Here is a 22278-nt window from a genome sequence, read left to right as displayed (position 1 = left end):
AAAAAATAATTGGATATCAACTTTCATTATTTTAAGGATGTTAGTGTGGAGCGGAGATGAATTTAAAATCTTTATATTTCAATTATATTTTTATTGTTTATAATGAGATAAATCAAAATTTAAATCCACGGATTAATTTTTTACAATACAAAGAAAATGAATTCAAATCTCAATATACGGGTTCATTTTTTACAATACAAAGAAAATGAATTCAAATCTCAACTATTATTGGTTGAATTTATAATTTATCAGAATTAACGTGAAGAGTAGGTCTTTTGTGAGACGGTCTCACGAATCTTTATCTGTGAGACGGATCAACCCTACCGATATTCATAACAAAAAGTAATACTTTTGGCATAAAAAGTAATATTTTTCATTGAAGACCCAAATAAGAGACTCGTCTCACAAAATACAACCCGTGAGACCGTTTTCACACAAGTTTTTGCTTAACATGAAATATTATATAACCACATAAGTGGTGAATTTAAAGCTTATAGTATCACTTATCTAAATAACAAAAATATATTCAAAAATGATCCAGGTTCTTTTATCAGATTCAAATAGTAAACGATAACATGTGTTGAAAAGCAAGTTAGATGGATATAATTTGTTATTCTTGAATTACAAATCATTTATCGTCTCATCTCACCAACCAAACGATGGTTAACTTGTTGACAAAATATTGGAAGCCTCTAGTACCATGTTTAGGCAACGAAAAATACGATTACATGCTCTCTTCCATTTTTTCCTCTATATTTTCAAAGTTTTCAGGAAACGGTAAGGGTTGTAGGCTTTTGATATTTGCAGAGCATGCTCGGCTGGGTGTTCCAATTCAGCCCCCCTCTTGTGTACGCAGGACTTCTTCTGTTTAAAACAATTTTAAGGAAATCCAGGACCTTTCTATGATACAATCAACGTGGTCGGAGCAAGATATGGTTCCTCTACTTGTTCACCCCCACCCCCAGCGGCTGGTAATGTCATCCTGCAGGCTAAGATGATGGGATCTGCTGCAACCCCCTCGAGCGGCAAATCATCAGAGCCCATGTTTTAACTTCTGTAAGATTTACAGAATTAACTTGCCCTCATCTTTGGACTCTACCCCATTCATGTTGAGAAATGGCTTTAGCCAGTCATACCATCGTTGACAAGTATAACAAATTATACTGAACGCTCGTTCTTTTTTAACTAGTTCAGATTCAAATACTGAACGATCGTTCTTTTTTAACCAGTCATATGATGCTAAAATTCGGTGATCTAATCTAGATAAATTCCTACAGCTTAGGCTCATAAGAAATGGCTCAAAACTCAACAGAGAAGAAAGTACGCTAGACCCCCCTCAAAGGTCCTGCTTAATTAAGCTCCAAACCTTTTCCCACAATGGATGTGCTTTTCAGGAAGGGGAATAACGTATCAAAAATCCCACGATTACTCAACATATCAGCACAGGAAATCAACATCACAAGGTTACAAAAGGGTTGGAACATCATATGCCGACACTAAAATCACAACGTTTTACTGATTAATGGAACGAGTCCAAGTGATTGTTTCAACATTCAGCAAAACGCCAGAAACATATGAAAAACATTATTGTTCATCAAACACAATAGGAGACAGCTTCTTAAAATAAAACGAAAACCCAGGATACAATGTTTTCCAGAATCAGTACAACAATAAAGTAGGAACACTTAGCAACCACCACGGAGACGGAGGACAAGATGAAGGGTGGACTCCTTCTGAATGTTGTAGTCGGCAAGAGTCCTTCCATCCTCAAGTTGCTTCCCAGCAAAAATCAACCTTTGCTGGTCTGGTGGAATACCCTCCTTGTCTTGAATTTTCGCCTTCACATTATCGATTGTGTCTGAGCTCTCCACCTCCAAAGTAATGGTTTTTCCAGTCAAAGTCTTCACAAAGATTTGCATCCCTCCCCTCAACCTAAGAACCAAGTGCAAAGTTGATTCCTTCTGGATGTTGTAATCTGCCAGAGTACGGCCATCTTCCAGCTGCTTACCAGCGAAGATCAGCCTCTGCTGGTCTGGTGGGATCCCCTCTTTGTCCTGAATTTTTGCCTTCACATTGTCGATGGTGTCGGAGCTCTCGACCTCAAGTGTGATGGTCTTCCCGGTAAGTGTCTTTACAAAAATCTGCATGCCACCGCGAAGCCTTAGAACCAAGTGAAGGGTAGATTCCTTCTGAATGTTATAGTCAGCCAATGTTCGGCCGTCCTCCAGCTGCTTTCCAGCGAAGATGAGCCTCTGTTGATCTGGGGGGATTCCCTCCTTGTCCTGAATTTTAGCTTTGACATTGTCAATGGTGTCGGAGCTCTCAACCTCAAGAGTTATGGTCTTGCCGGTGAGGGTCTTGACAAAGATTTGCATGCCACCACGGAGTCGGAGCACCAAGTGAAGGGTGGACTCTTTCTGGATGTTATAGTCGGCGAGGGTGCGTCCATCCTCGAGCTGTTTTCCAGCGAAGATCAACCTTTGCTGGTCTGGGGGGATTCCTTCCTTGTCCTGGATCTTGGCTTTGACGTTGTCGATGGTGTCGGAACTTTCCACCTCAAGGGTGATTGTCTTGCCGGTGAGGGTTTTCACAAAGATCTGCATCTGTAAATAATTTTTTTAAAAAAATGGCTTAAAATCAGGAGAAAAATTACCGAAACGTCATGATTTAAACCTCAATCGAATTATCATAAAAGGTAAATCATTTGTAATTTGCAACGAAAAGAAGACTTAATTGTGTGACAGATACAGAAAATCGAATATTGATACAAATTAAATTAGAAATCTTGATCCGTTCAAGAACACAACCGGGTAAAATCAATAAAACCTCAAATTTAAACATATTCAACGCCGCCTAACCCTAGATGTCATCCTTCAAATCAACACAGATTATATCATAGAACAGATATATCTAAAATCATCAATTAAAAAAACACGACGATCACAAAAACTAAAGCAATACCTTAAAATTGAAAGCTAAACAATTGGTCGAGAATCGAGATAGAGAGTATCGAAGAGAGCCTTTGCCTCAGATATGAGAAATGGGGAAAGGAGAGGGCCGTATTTATAGCGAGGAGTGGGAAGAGGTGTCCAATTATATATCGACGCGTGTCTATTGTGAGCTGTGGTGCACCGAACCTACACGGCAACGACTAGGAAAATTTCAACTTTAATTCATTTTTTTTAAAAAAACTGAAGAAAATATTTAAACTAATTATATTATCCGAAAAATCCCCAATTAAAATATTTTTTTGGATTCACTCCCTAGTCCCTACCCACAAAATTGTGGTATTATGTCATACAAAATGTGGTATATTTCATGTGGAAATGTGATACTTAAAAAGTATCTAGAGACTGAACACAAAAAAAATCGAAGGTTGGAATTGAAGACCAATTTCTCGTAAATTATATATTAGACCATTAATTTTGACCAATTAGAAATCTAACCAGTATGACATTGCCACATACTTGGCTACAGCATTTTGGACAAGGTAAATAAATACCAAAGGCACCCACTACTGTCTCTAAATACATTAGTTCTTCAGAAATTAAAGTTCGTATTTCTAACATCCTGCGTAAATATTTCTTTCACAAAAAAATATTACATTCTAATAATTTTTTTAGGAATCTTTTAAACTCTGCAAATATCGACGAAAGTTTAAGTAGAGAAAATTCTCGAGTTCGTCCGAATGTCTAACATCTTCCAATTTTTATTTTTTACAAATCAGTTATTCAAAAATAATCGTTATATATTTTCTAATTTTATATTTGAATAAAAAATAAATACTAAATAATAGATGAAATTAATTAAAGTGATTAAATGATTTTTTTATAAAATTGTAAGTTATTTTATTTAAAATAAACTGTTAATTAAAGTGACATGTGATCAATAAATATTTGGTTGATGTGATATTTGATTGTGAAAGGCAAAAAGTTGTGTGAGACGATCTCACGAGTTGTATTTTGTGAGACGTCTCTCTTATTTTGATCATCCATGAAATTTTTTTACTTTTTATGTTAATATTATTTTTTATTGTGAATATCGTTATGGTTGATCCTTCTCACAGATAAAGATTCGTGATACCGTCTCACAGATAACTACTTATTGTGAAATGTGGTATATTTGAGCATTGAAATATTTGATTGATGATGTGGATTACGGGATATCACGAATATTTGGAAGAAATATATTTGCTATTAGATGGCGTAATAATATAGAAAAGGATCGAGACCCCACAATAAAACATTAGCAAGATTTCTTGTAAAATATCGAGTTTAACATAGTTTCCAAAGTAGGAGTAATTAATCAATATTTTCGAGATAGTCTACGTTACCGTTTATTTTGATCACATAATTATTTCATAAATTGGGGATTGGGATATTGTAAGTTAACCATAAGTAAGAAGTTAATTCCCAATGGGTTCAACCAGAGATTCTCGAATTTCTAACATATCTTGAACACATAAATTAAGACATATAGACTCCCGATATTGAAAAAACTTTAGAAATTTCACAACATTCTTCTATTAAATATATCAATTCAAATAGATTCTTATTTAGTTATTTTTCATTTTTTTTATCTGGTATTAACTTGGAACCGCGTGCAAAGAAAGAAACTTCATAGAAGTCGAAATATGAAGAAATAGATATGTCTAGTTCTTTTTTCTATGGATAAAAAAAGGATTTAATTGGTAGAGGAAGCACCGTAAAGATCAATTAGCGAGGTTTGGGGCCGATACAATAATAACTGCATACTTATATCATGATGGTAGATATACTTATCACATCCATTAGTTTGTAAGGGATTCAATGCAGATTTTGATGGGGATCAAATGGGTGTTAATGTACCTTTATCTTTGGAGGCTCAAGCGGAGGCCCGTTTACTTATGTTTTCTCTAGTCTACGCTCAGCCAACATTTCGACCATGTCTTGATTTCAAAATATATGCAATCATTCTTTCTCTAAATGGAACAATGAGTCGGGTTTGAGTCAAGCTTAAGAGTGCACACGAGCTCGACTTTATTCAAATTTTGTAAGCTCGAGATAGACTCGAGCATAATCGAGTCTACAATTTCAAGTTTGAGCTCGACTCGTAAAAATAACAATTTACTCGATCTTATGCTATAAAATATTTGTAGTATAATTTTAGAATATAAATTGTGTGTTTGTATGGATATAAATGCCCTTTAGATTATATATCTTTTTAAATTAATAATAATATATATTTTTACTCGAGTAGCTCGTAATGTAGTAGAAATAATTAGAACACGATTTTGACTTGAGTGAAGAGTCGAGCTACTCAAAATCGATTGGAACTGAGTCGAATTTTGATCAGATCACTTGATACACAGTAACGAATAACTCAACTCCTTTTTATTCATATTCAAAATAGATTTAGATGGAATTATACAACACAAGTAAAATACAACAAAGTGATATATACTACACCTTAAGGGCATAGGTAGACGAGTTTGTAAGACTTAGGCTGACATGAACTAATATTTCTTGGCGTCGCATGATTGATTATCGTGTAGAGTATATTGTCACTGAAATATTATGAGTTAAGCTCTAGGGATCGGTGTTTATTATACTCTCTTTCGGTCCTTACATATTCGTATACATCCCTCGATTTTTCATCTCACATGGATCAAGAGGCCTCTTACTCATATAGGGGTTTATCGTCGTTGATAAATTTTTAAAATAATAAAATAAAAGCAAGGGATATATATTATACTAGGTGTAAACGAATCGAATATGTTGAAAATTTGAACGCTCGAATTGGTTTTATTCGAGTTCGAGATCGACTTGAAGTTCGAAAATTTTAAAAATATGGCTCTAATTTGATTCAAATTAAAGCTTAAGTTCAAATTTGACTCGAAAGATTTAAACATGTTCACGAACATTTCGAACTATTACTCGAAAATAAGTACTCGAAATGATATAAATTTTGTTATTTATTATATTAATAAAATATTAAAACTCACGAACGGTTCGTGAATTATCTAACTAAATAATTTAAACTCGAGTTCAGTTCAAAAATATTTGAGTTTAATTTTAATTCGAAAATTTCGAATACAGATCAATTAATTTTGATTAGGTATCTTGTGAGACGATCTCATAATATTTATATGTGAGACGAGTCAATCCTACAGATATTCACAATAAAAAGTAATACTCTTAGCATAAAAAAAAATATTTTTCATAGATGTCCCAGATTAGAGACCCATCTCACAAAATACAACCCATGAGACTATCTCATACAAATTTTTTCCAATAATTTTTAGATCATAGTCGAATAATTTATATCTGTGTTCGCACGACAAAGTTAAATAAAGCAATTTCGTTCAATCATGTCATTGCCTCACGATACAAATAAAAGATAAAAACAATCAATCACCCAATTATCTTCTTTAAAAAAAGAGGAAGCGCCGCGCCAAATTCTCCACCTCCCCCCGAATCAAACATACCTCCGGCATGGCGAAGAACGACCCCGGCGGATGTTGCCGGTGCTGCTGCAGCTTCGTAGTCACCTCCGGCCTCACTGCTCTCTTCATGTGGCTCAGCCTACGCACCTCCTACCCCACCTGCTCCATCGAGCAATTTTACGTCCCTGCCCTCGATAATTCCACCGACAACCACACCATTTTCTTCGACCTCCGGCTCGCTAATCGGATGAAAGACAAAGGCGTGCGCTACAACAACATTACCCTGACGTTCTTGTACGAAGGGAAGGGCCCGAGTTCCATTAATATAGCTAATTACACGGTGAAGGGGTTCTACCAGGGTCACAAGAAGAAAGCTCACCGCGCAGAGTTGGTGCAGACTACTGGGGTGCCGTGGTCGGAGGCGATCGCAGCGGTTTCGAATAATGTGTCGACGGTGAACTTCGGCGTCCAGTTGGCTACCAGAGTGAAGTTCAAGATTATGTTTTGGTATACTAAATGGTACCGTCTGGCGGTGTCGGCAGATATAGCGGTCGGCGGCGGAGGGCAGAAAGTGAACAAGAAAGGGGAAGGGATTAAGCTGACGTCCCGTGCACCGGATCGGGGCTGGCGCTGGGCTAGATTTTCACTCACGGTTATTTCCATTATTTTTGCCATTTTTATGTTGTAGATGATCAACTTTGATTTGTGTCATTAATTTATTTAACATTGATATGATTTTGTAGCTCTATTATTGTTTTTACGACCTTTGTATTTGATTTTGATGTATTATGAAATTATTGTTTTTCGACTTTTGAATTTGATTTCGATGTAAATTGTAAGGTTTTTAGTCAATTAAAGGAGAAGTGTTTCTTGTAATGGCTCGAGATAGTGGAGCTTGAATAATGAGGATCAGCTCTTTTGCACATGCGTGTATAATTTTTTTTATAATTATCGAGAGATTAAATTAAAATTTAACAAATTATCGAAGGACTAAAGTTCTGTTTTAATTGTTGTAATTAAAAAAAAACAAAAATGTTTGTTGAAATTAAAAATAAAAATAAAAACAAAAGTGTAATATTAATATAACAAAGAACAAAATTAGAAGATAAAAAAACAGATCAAGACATCATTTTTTATTTGTCTCTCTCATAGATATTCTTAATAATAGTAATAGCTGCAAGTGTATGCAGAATGTGAGGTAAATCTTATATCTGATATGACATTAAAAAAATATTCTAAATAATTACTTTTCATTCTAAATATGGATTGGATTTACTCGTTTTGTAGAAATCTATCGGTGTTATCGTCTCACTAAAAGCTTAGTTTTAAGTTTTTTTCCCCACAAAACTTAACTAAATTACGAAAAGTTTCATATTTTAAATTTCAACGGTGCGACTCCAAGGTACTCAAATTTTCGGTTGATTTCATCCTACATGTAGGGACATTACCCACATGATAGAATCAATAGTCACATATACACGGGATGAGGTCCATTAATTTTTTTAAAATCATATATGTATGTGAATCTTATGCATCCAAATCATGTAGAGACAGTGCTTATTTAAATAGCATCGACTTAACCATGAACATCAAGTGAATTTCCCAAGTCTTCGTTTAATTATTGAAACAAGAAGAGAGAGATGATGATACTTTAATATGTTTGACGGGTCCCGGGTGAAGTTTCACGCGGTGCCGACGTCTTCCAAGAACTCACCTTAGTTTGCACCATATTATTTTTTTTTTTAAAAAAAATTCTTCAAGTTAAGATAAATATAAATCTCTAATTTCTAATTAAAATTATAATTTACTCAATCATCTATCAAAAGTTAGTTTAAACTCTTCACTCTATTTAAGATTTTACAAAATCATCGTTGAACTCTTTTTTGGTACGTGACATTGTTATATCTATCGAGTCTGTCCAAATATGTTTTTATATATATGTGTGTATAGTCCATCATGCATCCATATAATAAATTAAACTTTTTACCTTTTGTTCGGAATGTCATTGGATTGTATCATGCTTATGTATAATAAATTAAACTTTTTACCTCTTTGATCGGAATATCATTGTGATGTAGCTAAAATAAACTTGCCCACTTGGCCCGTAAACGAGCTCGCCTGGCTGGTAAACGGATCCACGTAGACAATACACGGTTAATTGCTGGGTGTCACCTGCGTCACGAACACTCGTCAGGAAGCGCCGGGAGGATTCCCGGCGTAGGCACTCCGACGCTCAAGTCAGTAAACAATTCAGAGAAAACTCAGAGAATTTAAGAGCTTTAGAGGAAAAATGAGAGCATACCTTGAATAATGAGAGACATCCTCTATTTATAGGAATTTCGAGAGTGCCTAGTGGGCTTGGGCTTTTACAAGCAATTTGGGCTTTAACATTGAATGGGCCAACTAATATAAATACTAATTGGACTATCACCAAAAATTAAATAGGAACATTACCTATCACATTGGATTGTATCCGTCGTGTTTTACAGACTGTTCATCACAACTTAACCACACGATCGCAATGGATGATTGATGAAGTAGATCTCTTTCAACAATACTTAACACAATCAGGTGTATAATAAAAAAGCTTAACTTTGAATAATCTTTAAATAGATTATCTAATTTTCTTTGAAATATTTAGAGTGAATTAGTAAAATCCATTGGTAATACTTCCCAAACATAGATTTGGCCCAATTATAAAAACAATGATATTTTTGATCATTTAGGGTCCGTTTGGTTTGAATGATAAAGTGGGATAGATTATTTTATCTCACTTTATCCGGCGTTTGGTACGAATGATTATTTAACCAAGTCAATCATTCCTATAAATGATTAGGTTATATTAGGTAGGTTAAAATAATACCTCCCCATCCCCTAGGATTATTTATCCTACTCTTAATCCATCCTATTTTTCCAATTTTACCCTTCTCCTAAATTCAAACTCACCACCACTTCCCGCCACCAACCGCCGCCGCCGCCACGACCGTCGCCGGCAGAAATTCCGGCCGCCGCCGGCCGACCGCCGGCAGAAATTTCCGGCCGCCCCCCGGCCGGCGCCGGCTGACCGCCGGCAGAAATTTCCGGCCGCCGCCCGCCCCCCGCTGGCCGTTTCCGGCCGACCATTTTCGGCCGGCCGGCCGCCGCCACCGCCGCCGTCGTCGAGAAGGGGAAGGGCAATTTTGTCTTTTCATCAAAAAATTTAAAATTATCCTACACTTAAAAATCTTACCAAACATAACACCATATATTACATTCCTACAACAATCATTTTTTTTATCATTTACTTACTAATCATTAGTTTATTTTATCCTTCAAACCAAACGCAGCCTTTAGAGAATAATTTAACTTGTAAAAACAATAAATTAAAATAAAGGATCTTAATTTTGTTTTGGGAATATTTTAAAACAGGTACGACCCCAATTAAAATGATCTAAATACAATAAAAATAACAATAATCTGTTTCTAGGACACACAAAATACAATCAAACAGCACAAATTGTAATAATGACAATGAACTCACACATTCAACCATGATAATTAAATGACAAACATACAATATTCTGCCACTTCTAATAGTAGAAGTGATGACATTTTGTATTTCTCCTCAAACACATCCAAGAAAACTGCTCTGATCATACAAAGGACTACACAAACTGGTACGAAAAGGCTCAGCCCTTCACCCCCACAAGTTCATCGCGTCACCATCACTGTTATCTTACAGAGTAGAAAATTCCTTGAAACCGAGAGTGAAGTACTTGCTAGAGGATAAGTCCTCAAATCCAGGTTCAGCGGATAGATGTTTCTTGGAATACCCGTCTCAGTTTTCTAATGGAGGAGTTGGAAGCACCCAGACTGAGTATAGTCAAGATGGTCACTAAACTTCCTCAAATCCTTCACCACGCATTAAAGATGGTTTATTCCCCAGAATCAATTTCTTGAGAAGTATTGGTCTGCACAATTCAGACATTTTGAAAGGGTTAACTAGTCTTACACAGGTATGTACTTTTCTATAAGTTAGTTTCATAAATTTCTCACGAGTGGATTGCTTTAACATACTTCTTTATTCGAACAGGTGTTCTCTTTGTCATTGGAAGGAAATCTGAAACATGAATATATGTAATCGATGAATGAACTTCGAAATGAGGGTCCAATCTCTGATCAAATATCCAACGTATCTTAGCTTGTCTTTGGACCAAAGAATCGGACCCCGCCATCGATTTTTGGTCTCGTTGAAGAAAGCTCCGAAAGGGCCATTTCCTTTTAGTTCACTTGTTCCAACTGATGAATACTTTTGCCAGCACTGGGCAGGGACTAGCTTAGATGAATATCTAGATTTTCGCCTGAGATCACTGCTCAAATATTTTGCTAAGAAATATAAAAGGCAATAGTGGGCTTCAAGTTTCTGTAGTCTAATAATAGTCCACTATATTCGTTTCATTTTTCCCCTTGTATTCTTCCCATTCTAGTGTGCTTGTTCACTGCACAAGAAGCCAACAGTGGAATACGTTCAGAATCAGTGGTGGGGCCAGGTCATTTAAATTTACATGTTTTTATAAAAATTTGTCAAACATTTTAGCTTAAAATCCTCTCTGTTTTGGTGCCAATTTTTTTAATTAATGGGTATAGAGATAATGTTTACAAAAATTAATATTTTATTAATTGAAATAAAGATAATGTGTGTAAAGTAAACTGTATTTTCATTAGTGTATGAGTATCATTAGTATCTTCATATTCACCACCATGGCTAAGTGCTTTCAGTTGATTAATCATTGCCTTCCACATTCTTTGCTATTTGTTCATCACTGACAGCCTTCATTTGTTAGGAATGAAATATAACACATCATCGGATATCTTTACAGAAAATGTACAAATAAATTGCAAGGAAACTTTTAATTTTAGGCACATAGATAATGTGTTGAAACTGAAATTTAGCTAACATAGAAAACTAAAAATTGTTCTTAAATATAAGATATCTATTTTTAGGCTAGACAATGAGTTAATGATGTTCTTTAAAGGTAAAAGGATAGCACTGAAATCGGTCTTGAAATAAGTTCTTCAAACTATCATCCGTCGACATATATCACCTTTGGTCAGTTTCTTAAGAAAACAGAAATCTCTGTATGTAGATACACTATTTAGCATACTGTGCTTTATCGACTAAGTCCTAACTTCTATGTATCATTCTTTTTCAAGAACCTAAGATCTCTATCAGCTTTCAATCGCTAACCTTCAACGCAAAACCAAGAAACAAGAAGTCGCTAACCGAGTAACAAGGACTATGTGTTTCTATCGATCCTATGTAATCCTTGTGTGCTTCTGCTAGTTACCAAGATGAGTAAAAGTTATAGCAGAAAACAAACTGTCACGTTCAAACTATTGATATTCGCTTGTAAAACGTCTACTTTATTAACTCAATAAATCCTTTGTCTCCCTTTGGAAGGGCTGCGGAACCTATATGACTGCAGAAATGCTGCTACCAACGGTGAATGGGCTGTCGGGTAGATTAAGTCCTTGAGCACTGAAAAAGAGAAGTACCAAAGTTTAGGAATGAATTGAATCTTGCACGAAGTATTTGAAGGCGAGAAATATACAGTGGTGGAAAAATATTTCAAATTTTATTTATAAATTTTGAATACTATAAGTTTTGCCAACCTCTCCTGATCACTGCAATTGTTAGTGGTGTGCTTGTCACTAGTAGAGCCAGTATTCATGACATCGAGGAAATAGTTGTAGCTCGATGGGAATTTGATGCGACCTGCGAAAGTTGTAGTCCGCAAAACCTTTAATAAAGTGTTGGCCGACAGAAGAATTCAAACCAAACTGGTTTAAGGATATATGCAGTAAAAATCAAGAAAACCTGAAACGACCTTTGGGGAATTTTAAATCATCCACGGAATAGCCCAAGCAAGACTGAGTAGGTAGAGTTTTGCCAGATAATTGGAGTTGTGAGAGACGCATTGCCTCGAGATTAAGGGCACGTTCTTGATCTTCCATTAGCTGCCGTCGAAACAGCCGAGAGGATTCCAATCCTGCTGCAACAAAAAGAATGAGTCGATGGAAAAGACTTGGGATTTCTTAATTGTATACGTGCATCAATGTATACAAGCTCGGACAAATAATTTGCCGCAAAAGATTGTGGTCCATGATTGGAGAGCATGAGACAGGACTTATGAATAAGGGTCTTACTGGCTTGAAGCTCGGTATCGTAATCCACTGGGTGCGAGTGATAGTAGTACGGTTCTTGATACTTCCTGCATTGGAAAGAAAACACCCTTCAATTGTTCAGAAACCGTGACCATTACCAAGATAGAAGGACGAGAAAAAATGAAGTCATCAGATACACAGGAAGAAAAACATGGCAAGAATAACAATTACATAAAAATACACAGAATTACTGATGGACTCATATTCAAGTCTTAAGGTCGCGGTAGAGGTAAAGCCGGAAGTATACCTATCAATGAGCTTTGATTTTTCACGGTAAGGTTTAACAAGAACGCGTGCACCACAAACATAATGCGGATTTCCCTTCGACAGAATCAACCTCACAGTGTCCGCACTTGCAAAGGTTACGAAACCAAACATCCTTTTCTGCTGGCATGGGATCCTTACGTCTTGAACATGACCGAAAGAACTATAAACAATACCATAAAAAAATGAATCACCTTCAAAATTAATTTAAAAACCATGTAACTTGCAATGGGAAATAATATCAAATTAAGTTACCTAAAGTGATTGGAAACATCTTCCTCGGTAAAGGTACTCTCTGCGGGGAACGTCAAATATATCTGACGTGAACCACTGACGACTGGACCAGGGTCGTTTATGTCACTGTGAACATCTGCCACATATTTTGAAGCATCTTCCACCAGCACCACAGCATGCTGTCCATGAGGCCTAAATCACACATATTGAACCAACTTAAGATTCAGTTTCACTTCGAATAAACCGATAAAACCAATAAAAAAAAAGGGTCCGAATCAATCACACCTGCTAATTAGCTTAATGCTGTTTTTAAGGCGTTCAAGAAGTCTCGTCAAGCTGTAACCGGCTTTCCCATGTCTCTGGCTTTCAGTCAAGTACCCTTCTGCTTGTAGAGTTCTTCCGTATCTCTCATAGTATATCATAGGAAGAGAAGCAATTGAAACCGGGCTACCACCTCGAGATTTTATTAACTCTGCAATATCTTGCCCAAGTTTCTCGAGGGACCCTGGTGAAAAGGCTTGATCATCGGCACAAACTTCAAATGAATTTGGACCAAAATCATTGGTATAGACATCGGGAAAAGATTCCCCATGCAAAAACCTACAATTACTGCCATGCTTACAGAACCCCCTACTGAAATAGTGACACGTCTTAACCGGAAAATCCATGAAGTTGGGAGAATTCCGGCAACCCCTAATGACAAAATTGTCAAATGCTGCTTCGTGACTATAGTAATCATTTGGGCCTAAACTCATCGTCTCCAACGGGTCATCAAAACTAAATTGAGTATGTAAACCGTACTCTTCAGGTATGGGATCAGAATAAGTCATCGGCTTATTAAGCATAGGCTTAGAGTTCCAATAAGGCATTGGCACCCTTTGAAACGGGCTCGACAAGGTGCGCGGTGAAGATGGCGAAAAGTGTGGAAACTGGATAGAAGGACCCGATAACGGGCTTGGATTCAAGTTTGGCGAAATTGGGGGAGAAATGACTGGTGGTGAGGCTAAATGAAGAGCAGCTTTGGTATTTTGAATCAAGTTGTGGATTACAGTATCCGGCGCCATAGCCAACCGAATCATTTCTTGATCAGGAAGACCTTTTAAGAAGACATACCCTGCGATCTTCCGACCAATGAGTTCGGGTTCCAATTTTAAGATTCTATCATGAACAACCTTAGCAGCTTGGAATGAATCCATTTTTCATCTATTCACTGGAAACACACCATAAGTTAACTTCTAAACACAATTCCAAAACATAACAAGTAAAAAAGCAGACAAATGAACAAAGGAATTCAACTGAATAACATAAATTAAACACGGTAGGGGATTAGATGAACTAATTGAAAATCTTCCCAAAAAAATTTCCCCACGTAAAATTTCCCAATTCTAGAAGTCGAAAGGATAACTATAAAGTTTTAAAAAAAACATAATCCGTAACAGCGCTGAAAAAGGCTGGAATTGTGACAGAACACCGAAACGAAACAGTATTCAAAACCAGTAATAAATCGAATATTAAGTTGCCAACAATGCCCCATGCACCCAAAAAGAGATCTTGCAAATAAAATCACCCGGACATGGAAAAGAACACATGAAACCACATAGTAAAATGTTTTTAACAATCAACCCAAAACGCGCCTTATACACACAGACACAGACATATATAGACAAATTTAAAGAAAACCCAGAATTTTACAGTTTCAAGGAAACAAACAAGTGAACCAAGTTTCAAATCAAAAATCAAACTTTTCTCGGAAATACGAAACATTTCCAAAACAAGAATGGATGATGAAACCTTACCTTCAGTTATTATTCAACTGATCAGAAAAGAAAAATACATCATCACTATTTATCTGTATACGAACAGAGGAGCTTTAGAGTTTTTGACAAGCTCTCGCCTGTGAAATTACTTCTTATATTCTACTGGAATTTCCAAAATTTTGTATTTCTTGGAAAAAAAAAAAGAAGAGAGATTCGGGGAATGCTTATCATTTCATGTACAGCAGGGAAATGATTTGAAATCTTATATATCACATCAATAAACAAAAGAAATTCCTAGATTTACGACGTGGGTTGATGACAGCTTGATTTTGTGTTACGAAAGTACCCTCGTCGAGTTCACAAATTTACCATTTTTTGTTATATCAAACAGTTCCAAATTTCGGAAATTCCAATGTGCGGAAGTTGCAGCACAAATGTCGCCAAAGTACAACCTACGTGTACTCGCGGCGACTGTGTCCGCTTCTGCCTCCTTTAGATCGCTATCAGCCGTTGGATTGTTTTCGTGATTCAATCTGATGGTTGGCAATACATCAAGATTATTTTATATGATATTATATATAATTTATGATTTAGATTCTTAAAAAAATATAAAACAAGTTTGACACTAGGAAATGATAAGATCGATGATTAGGATGCATAAAATATCATTTAGTGGCAATTCCATAGAATAAATATCTCACAATATATTTATTCATGAAACGAATCAATCTTTTAACATAAAAAAATAATTTTTTCATTAACTATTTAAATAGAATATGAGTGGATTTCATGTCTCACGGATACTAATCTGTGAGATGAGTCAACCCTACTCATATTCACAATAAAAAGTAATACTCTTAGCATAAAAAATTATACTTTTTCATGTATAACTCAAATAAGAGATCCGTCTCACAAATTCGACCAGTGAAACCGTCTCACACAAGTTTTTGTCATAATATATATATATATATATATATATATATATCAAAATTGACATGTGAAATCCTCTAACATGAATTTTTATGTTCAAAATGGATAACTGAAATTAAAAAGAAATGCAATTTGTATGATAAGTTGATTAGATAACTGGAATATTGATCTAAATAAAAGATATATTATATATTTTAAATGTAATATAATATAATATATCCAATTTATCGTGTCAATGTCAATTCCGAAAAACTAGACAATGGGTTATGTCAATTTTCCGTCCCAACAAATGAGAAATGACTACTCAAATAAATCGACTGATTAGGAATATTAAATTAAATTAATCAATAATTAAATATTTTAAAATAAAGAATGGGCAATTTGGGAAAATCCAGGTGGTAAAGGACCGTTTCAAAAGGCAAGCTAATGGGGATATATAATGTCAACGAAAATAGAGGAAAAGCAGTTTTTTTTTTCAATATTATTAAAAAAAGTATTTTATTTTTTATTGTTGGCTTTTTGACAATTAGGAGGGGAAAATGGTTTTTAAATATATAAGTATGCAGATACGAGGAAGCCTTGTAATTATCACTTGTGGATAAAATATTATCTTTTAAAATTTTAAAACTTTAATTTATTAATACGAATAATATTTTATCATCACATTCTTAGTTTTTTAAAAAATTATGTTGTTTTATTGCATATTAATGTCTATCTACACGCGTTGCTTATGATAATTATTTTAGAACATGATCTTATATTTCCAATTCTTGACTTCGTTACATCAAACACAATTTTATACTTTTTCAGGTAAATGATTATTTTTAGTTATGGATAATATATTGCGGAGTAGGTATCATATGAGACCGTGTCACGGATCTCAATCTGTGAGACGGATCAACTCTATCCATATTCACAATAAAAAGTATTAATTTTAGCATAAAAAGTAATACTTTTTAATGGATTACCCAAATAAAGATCTGCCTCACAAAATACCACCCGTGAGATCGTCTCACACAAATTTTGCCTATATTGCGATCTAAAATTTAAAATCATTAATTTATTGGTAAAAATTTGTGTAAGATGGTCTCACAAGTCGTATTTTGTGAGACGAATCTCTTATTTAAGTCATCTATGAAAAAATATTACTTTTTATTCTAAGAGTATTATTTTTTATTATGAATATCGGTAGAGTTGATATGTCTCGCAGATAAAGATTCGTGAAACCGTCTCACAAGAGACGTACTCTGATTTATTACTCATGTCGACGAATAGTATTTATTGTATCATTAATTTTTTTATTTTTATAATTCTTTTGTTGTTTTATTATACTTTATATATTATATTCTCTTGTTTCGTGAATATATATTAAATTTTATTTTAATCTAATTAGATATACTAATTTTTTATAACATATAATTACGATAGTATAATTTTAAAAATACTGTATTTTAGCTTTGAGTGATTTGATAAAACAATCACTTTAGATGATAATTGTTAATGAATAATAAAATAATAAACATACATTTTGTGTCAGTAAATTTTATATATGTTTTTATATTAAAATCCTACGTACCATTATTATATAAATATATGTGTGTATTAAATACAAAAAAAAAAAACACATAAAAGAGTATATGATAAAATAGATGACAATAAAATGTTCAAGCGTGTCGGACCAACCTTATCCAGTTATCCTAAATCAAGTTACCTTCTATTACATGAAAACATATTGGTTTCTATTGAAAAATCTGTTTTGTTTTGAGTCGCGTGACGATGCAACTCAAATATATAATATAAAATAAAAAAATATAGAAGTTATGAGATAATCTCATTGTAAATCTTGTGAAAAATAGATTTAATATTAAATTAGTTAGATTTAATAAAACAAAGAATAGAAAATTTACGTATATGAAAGAGTATTGAAGTTGATAGAATAGATAAGTGTTTGACTAAGATAGAAGATTAACGATGGTAGATTTTATTATTATTTAAAAAAATTAAAATATTTATTTAGCATAGAATAACATTAGGTTATGTCGATATATATTGCTTTCTGTAGACTTTTTAGTAATTTCATAATATCTTGACAAGTCACTTTTTAGTTCATTTATCCATTATTATTATAGTTTATGAGATGTAAAAAACAACAATTCAATCCGAATTTTGTTAAAAATATAATTAAATCAAAATTTTGTAATTATTTTACAACGACTCTGCATTGGACCGAAGAGCGAAGCCCCGTTGACTGAAACTTGTTCCTCGTATAAAGATTCTGGAACCTGTTCAGTTTCTTGGAAATGGAAAATTAAAAACTTCTTCCGATGAGGTAATTCGATCGTTTCTCCTACCTCTGCTTCTCTTCGAATTAATTCTGATTTTTTATTATTGTTGCAACGGGTTTCGGAATTGCGTGACAATTTTGTCTTTGATCATGTATATGTGGCCTTTTATCTGGTTGAACCGGCAAACCGAGCGTTAATCCGGATCCTAAATACCAAATAAGTGGACGGATTTTATGTCTCAATCAACGATACAGTTGTTAAGGGATTCTGGAAAAGTCATAAAGAAATATTACCATTTCTCTTCTTCCATCGATTCCTCCACAGGTATTGATATGTTACACGATCGATCTTTTTTCTATCATTTGAATATTGAACGAAAGATTAGGCTTGATTTTTTTATTTCTTATTTTAGAAACTTGGGTATGTAAATTTTGTGTTCATGCGACGATATGAAGTTGAAGGAATTAAGGGTTGGCATAATATCATTGGTTTAACTTGTTTTAGCGTTCGCTTTTCTGCTTATGATACCATCAGGTGAAGACCAAAGCTTGCTAAATGGTTTTTCTGTGGACAAATGACAAGTACTTGACGTTGTTGGATCTTGCTAATTAGCGCAAAGATGGCTTCCCCATTTCCTTCCCCGATGTTAATTGAATGTTCAGAGAGCAAACTGGCAGAGAGTAGCAATAGCAGGAACTGGAATGAGGCATTCCAACTATACTCTAATGCTATTACGTGCGGGAACGATGCTCTGAAAGTTGAGGCCACAATCAAGCTGGCTAAGATGTCCAGACATGCTCCAGAAAATATTTTGGCACTTACTGTGCCATTGATCGTTGGTCTTCTTGAAAGTCCAGTGAATCCATCAATTCTTGAAGCATCTGCTTACTGCTTGAAATGCCTTGCTTCACAAGGGGACGGCAGATTAGCCCACCTTATCGGTCAATCTGACGCGATTCCTATTCTTCTAAACATGCTGCCCAACACTGAAGGTAGATTGCAAATTTCTTTGTTAAAGTGCTTGAGAAATCTTGTAACATTTTGGGACTCAAATAGCAGAACGGTAGCTAGCAACCATGGCCTGGAGATTGTTCTTGGTATGTTAAATTCCAGTTCTGATGTAAAGGATATTCTTTATGAAATATTGAGTGCATTGGCTCTAACACGAGAGGTTAGAAGGCATATACTGAATTCAAGGAATGTATATCATCTCGTTGAGGCAGCCAATTGTGGCCGCTTGATCTCTAGAACCAGAGCTGCTCAAGCAATCGGCTTACTTGGATTGATTAAAAGTGCAAGGCCTACGCTTGTGGATGCAGGTGCTATACCTGTTCTTGTACAGTTACTTAAGCATGGGGATCCCTCCATGAAATTGGTGGCTGGTAATGCACTAGGTGTTATCGCATCACACATCGATCATATTAATCTTGTTGCTCAAGCTGGAGTCATTCCTTTGTATGTCGAGCTACTTCAAGGCTCCGACCCCATTGGTCAGGAAATCGCTGTGGATGTATTATGCATCTTAGCTGTTAATGAAGAGAACGCAATTACAATTGCTGGCCATCTGGTGGAACTCCTCAGAGGAGAAAAAGATGGAGCGAAGCCTGGTGCTGTTGATGTGATCCAGGACATGTCAAATTACAAGCACTCAATGTCTGTTGTGGAAAACGCTGGTGCAATACCAATTCTCGTCGAGCTTTTGAAGGACGAGAACTCCAATGTTAAAGAGAGAGTTTCTGGAGCCATTGCACAATTGAGCTGCAACAAGGCTGACCGAGTTGCCCTTGCAAATTCTGGAGTGATACCGATTCTCCTCAATATATTGTTAGAGGATGAGCCCAATGAGCTCATAGACAATGCTGTCGAGGCGCTTGTTAATTTCTCAGCAGACCCTTCACTTGGAGAGCAGATATCCTGTATTTCTGAAAGCCCTTTGTTTCAGAATATGAGTCATAGAGTACTAGAAATGGGTGATTCTGACGAAAGTTGGGCCACATCTTCGGAGCAGACGAGTGTGTGTGATATCCCTTCAGAACCCGATCTTTGTTAATTTTGTTTCTGTGCATGTTTAAATCAGATACCACATCCTGTGTCTGGTATGGGAACCGAGAATTAGAACTAATAAATTTTGTTGGGACAGAAAATAACTTTGCTGAAAGGATTTATGTCTCAATCAGAATTTGTATGTGAAAATAGATGGATAATTTTGCATTATTTCTGTTTCATATGTGGTCTCTTACCCATAACTTATTTTCTCGGGATGAAAGTCGAAACATCTGGTTCAAATCTTGCAGCATCCATCGAGTGTTGATCACATGGATGTCAACCGTGACTAGAGATTTTGCTGGTTGTTTGTGTTCATTGATGTCAATCTCTCACTACTTTCTCTTGGACAAAGAGGAAGAGTTCGATGTGTTGTAAGAATATCCTGTGCGGTTTGATGCACCGAAACTTAAAGATGACTCTAGACTTGTTTCCGTGCGGTTTGATACTCTACTTTAAAATGCCTCGAATGATCTATTATCATGTACAACTAATTTAACTACGAAGGAAAACTCAATGGGAACATATAATATCGATTAAAATGAACAAGAGGTGATTTATGTGGGCAATGGATTCGGAATTATCACCGTTTCTCCCTCGTTTTTAAGCTCAGTAGTTTCAAGTTTCACCAAATTGTCTTTCATTCCACCGTTAGCATCATCTCTACTGTTACATTCAGCGGACTTTCTTTATCATGAACTTCTGCATCAATCAAGGCATAATCCATGTTTTTCTTCAAATCTTATTCATGGGCATGGTCAGTGTACTTCTCGTTTTCTTCAGCTTCAAATACTTCATGTACATGCTGCTGCTGCTCGTTGTTGCAGTGACGTCTTTTAGAGGGAGATTTGTCAATTTCACGTCTGCTAAAGTCATGAATTTCCTCTTCAGTGGCACTGAGTTTGTGATCAGTGACAATTTCATAACAGAAAGTTGGATAATGGTCGGATTTGGCTTCTTTAGAAACAGCTGACGATTTCGAAAGCTTGGTGTCCATAATGGTTGAAGATATGACGCTGAAAGTGTTAGGATTTGGCTTGACATAGACCCATCGTCCACCGACCCAATCTCTTCAAACTCTAAGGTCTTTCAACTCAAAGCTCAGATACAACCTTTCACCTGATGTCAGACTGGGTTTCTATTGTAAATGCATAAGATATAAATAAATTCTGAATCCATAAAAAAAAAGGGGTGGGTGGGTGTACAAACCTGGAATGTACATTTGGTAACACCCATTTTTACTATCATAAGAGTGAAAAAAAAACTTGTGTGAGACTCGGGTCATATTTTGTGAAAGTATCTTTTATTTGAATCATCCATGAAAAAATATTATTTTTTATGCTAAGAGTATTACTTGTTATTGTGAATATCGGTAGAGTTGACATGTCTCACAGATAAAGATTCGTGAGACCATCTCACAAGAGACCTACTCCATAAAAATTGGATATGAGCCCCTTCCACCACCCATCACTCCACCAGCCATCTACTGGATCTCCAATCTTGAAGGTAAGTCTCCTATGATTACAATGATACACGGGCCTGACAGTTGGGCGACCTGGATGCCTCATTCCCAGTTTATCTGCCTCGGCCACTCTATATGTCTGGATCCGTTCCTATAGTAAAGAAGATAAATAAAGTAGTGTCTCGTAATTAAGGAGCAGGTACTACATGCAATGACTTCATATGATGTGAAACTATCGGTATAATTTGGATGCTGAGCAGAAAAAAAAAATACTACGAGAAAACAAATCAAGGGTTTTGAAGCAACCTTTTAGTTCGTTGAGTCCACTAAAGTAAAATGTCTTCGTAAAAGTGCAGTTTGGTATATAGGATATGACAAGTAAGTTATATATAAAATAAGAATAAATCAAGGATAAATATAATGATAAGATAATATGTTGAATTTTTGGTATGATTTTAATAAGAATGATTAAATTTATATATTGAATTGTAAGGATAAAATTAACTATATATATATATATATATGTATCTATATATTTGTATATATGTATGTATTTAATAAATATTTAACATTAACTTAAATGCATTTAAATTGAGGGTAATTAAGTCATTTGTAATGTATTTTATCATTATATTAAAATTATCACACCTCTTACAAAGGATATTTTATCTTTCT

The 22278-nt window shown here is 35.2% G+C and overlaps 4 protein-coding genes across 6 annotated transcripts; 2 read left to right on the top strand and 2 right to left on the bottom strand.

Moving 5' to 3' along the window:
- Nucleotides 1-1492: 1492 nt before the first annotated feature.
- LOC140822690 (polyubiquitin) lies at nucleotides 1493-3078 on the bottom strand. Its single transcript, XM_073183527.1, has 2 exons — nucleotides 2962-3078; nucleotides 1493-2603 (listed from the first exon to the last, which is right to left on the bottom strand). Exon 2 carries the CDS (start codon nucleotides 2601-2603, stop codon nucleotides 1686-1688), a length of 918 nt encoding a protein of 305 aa, XP_073039628.1. The 5' UTR covers nucleotides 2962-3078; the 3' UTR covers nucleotides 1493-1685.
- A 3272-nt stretch (nucleotides 3079-6350) lies between these two features.
- Nucleotides 6351-7347, top strand: LOC140824516 (protein NDR1-like). The gene has a single exon (XM_073186094.1). It carries the CDS (start codon nucleotides 6474-6476, stop codon nucleotides 7110-7112), a length of 639 nt encoding a protein of 212 aa, XP_073042195.1. The 5' UTR covers nucleotides 6351-6473; the 3' UTR covers nucleotides 7113-7347.
- Nucleotides 7348-11448: 4101 nt separating this feature from the next.
- On the bottom strand, nucleotides 11449-15132 carry LOC140822660 (zinc finger CCCH domain-containing protein 18-like). Of its 2 annotated transcripts, none has more exons than XM_073183489.1 (8): nucleotides 14923-15132; nucleotides 13412-14336; nucleotides 13148-13318; nucleotides 12876-13055; nucleotides 12611-12675; nucleotides 12292-12456; nucleotides 12077-12179; nucleotides 11449-11942 (listed from the first exon to the last, which is right to left on the bottom strand). In XM_073183489.1, the coding sequence occupies exons 2-8, from the start codon at nucleotides 14320-14322 to the stop codon at nucleotides 11876-11878; spliced, it is 1662 nt and encodes a 553-aa protein (XP_073039590.1). In that variant the 5' UTR covers nucleotides 14323-14336; nucleotides 14923-15132; the 3' UTR covers nucleotides 11449-11875. The 2 variants fall into 2 exon arrangements, with proteins under 2 accessions (XP_073039590.1, XP_073039593.1); XM_073183492.1 differs by having other exon boundaries at nucleotides 12292-12453.
- Nucleotides 15133-18028: 2896 nt separating this feature from the next.
- LOC140822650 (uncharacterized) lies at nucleotides 18029-20310 on the top strand. 2 transcript variants are annotated; one of them, XM_073183469.1, is made up of 2 exons: nucleotides 18029-18142; nucleotides 18633-20310. In XM_073183469.1, exon 2 carries the CDS (start codon nucleotides 18718-18720, stop codon nucleotides 20146-20148), a length of 1431 nt encoding a protein of 476 aa, XP_073039570.1. In that variant the 5' UTR covers nucleotides 18029-18142; nucleotides 18633-18717; the 3' UTR covers nucleotides 20149-20310. The 2 variants fall into 2 exon arrangements, with proteins under 2 accessions (XP_073039570.1, XP_073039579.1); XM_073183478.1 differs by having other exon boundaries at nucleotides 18074-18422.
- Nucleotides 20311-22278: the final 1968 nt, after the last annotated feature.

The sequence above is a fragment of the Primulina eburnea genome, chromosome 2, assembly GCF_022965805.1.
Source record: "Primulina eburnea isolate SZY01 chromosome 2, ASM2296580v1, whole genome shotgun sequence".
Lineage (NCBI taxonomy): Eukaryota > Viridiplantae > Streptophyta > Magnoliopsida > Lamiales > Gesneriaceae > Primulina > Primulina eburnea.
The sequence above is the reverse complement of the archived record's forward strand: the minus strand, read 5'-3'. Positions and strand labels throughout refer to the sequence as shown.

Bases quoted from the DNA above. Each gene is read 5' to 3' on its own strand.
- LOC140822690 (XM_073183527.1), bottom strand. From the start codon at position 2,603: ATGCAGATCTTTGTGAAAACCCTCACCGGCAAGACAATCACCCTTGAG.
- LOC140824516 (XM_073186094.1), top strand. From the start codon at position 6,474: ATGGCGAAGAACGACCCCGGCGGATGTTGCCGGTGCTGCTGCAGCTTC.
- LOC140822660 (XM_073183489.1), bottom strand. From the start codon at position 14,322: ATGGATTCATTCCAAGCTGCTAAGGTTGTTCATGATAGAATCTTAAAA. The intron at 12,180-12,291 runs GTCGTTTCAGGT...CAACTTTCGCAG, and splicing joins TGATTTAAAATTCCCCAAAG to GTCGCATCAAATTCCCATCG. The intron at 11,943-12,076 runs GTTGGCAAAACT...TCTCTTTTTCAG, and splicing joins AATTGCAGTGATCAGGAGAG to TGCTCAAGGACTTAATCTAC.
- LOC140822650 (XM_073183469.1), top strand. From the start codon at position 18,718: ATGGCTTCCCCATTTCCTTCCCCGATGTTAATTGAATGTTCAGAGAGC.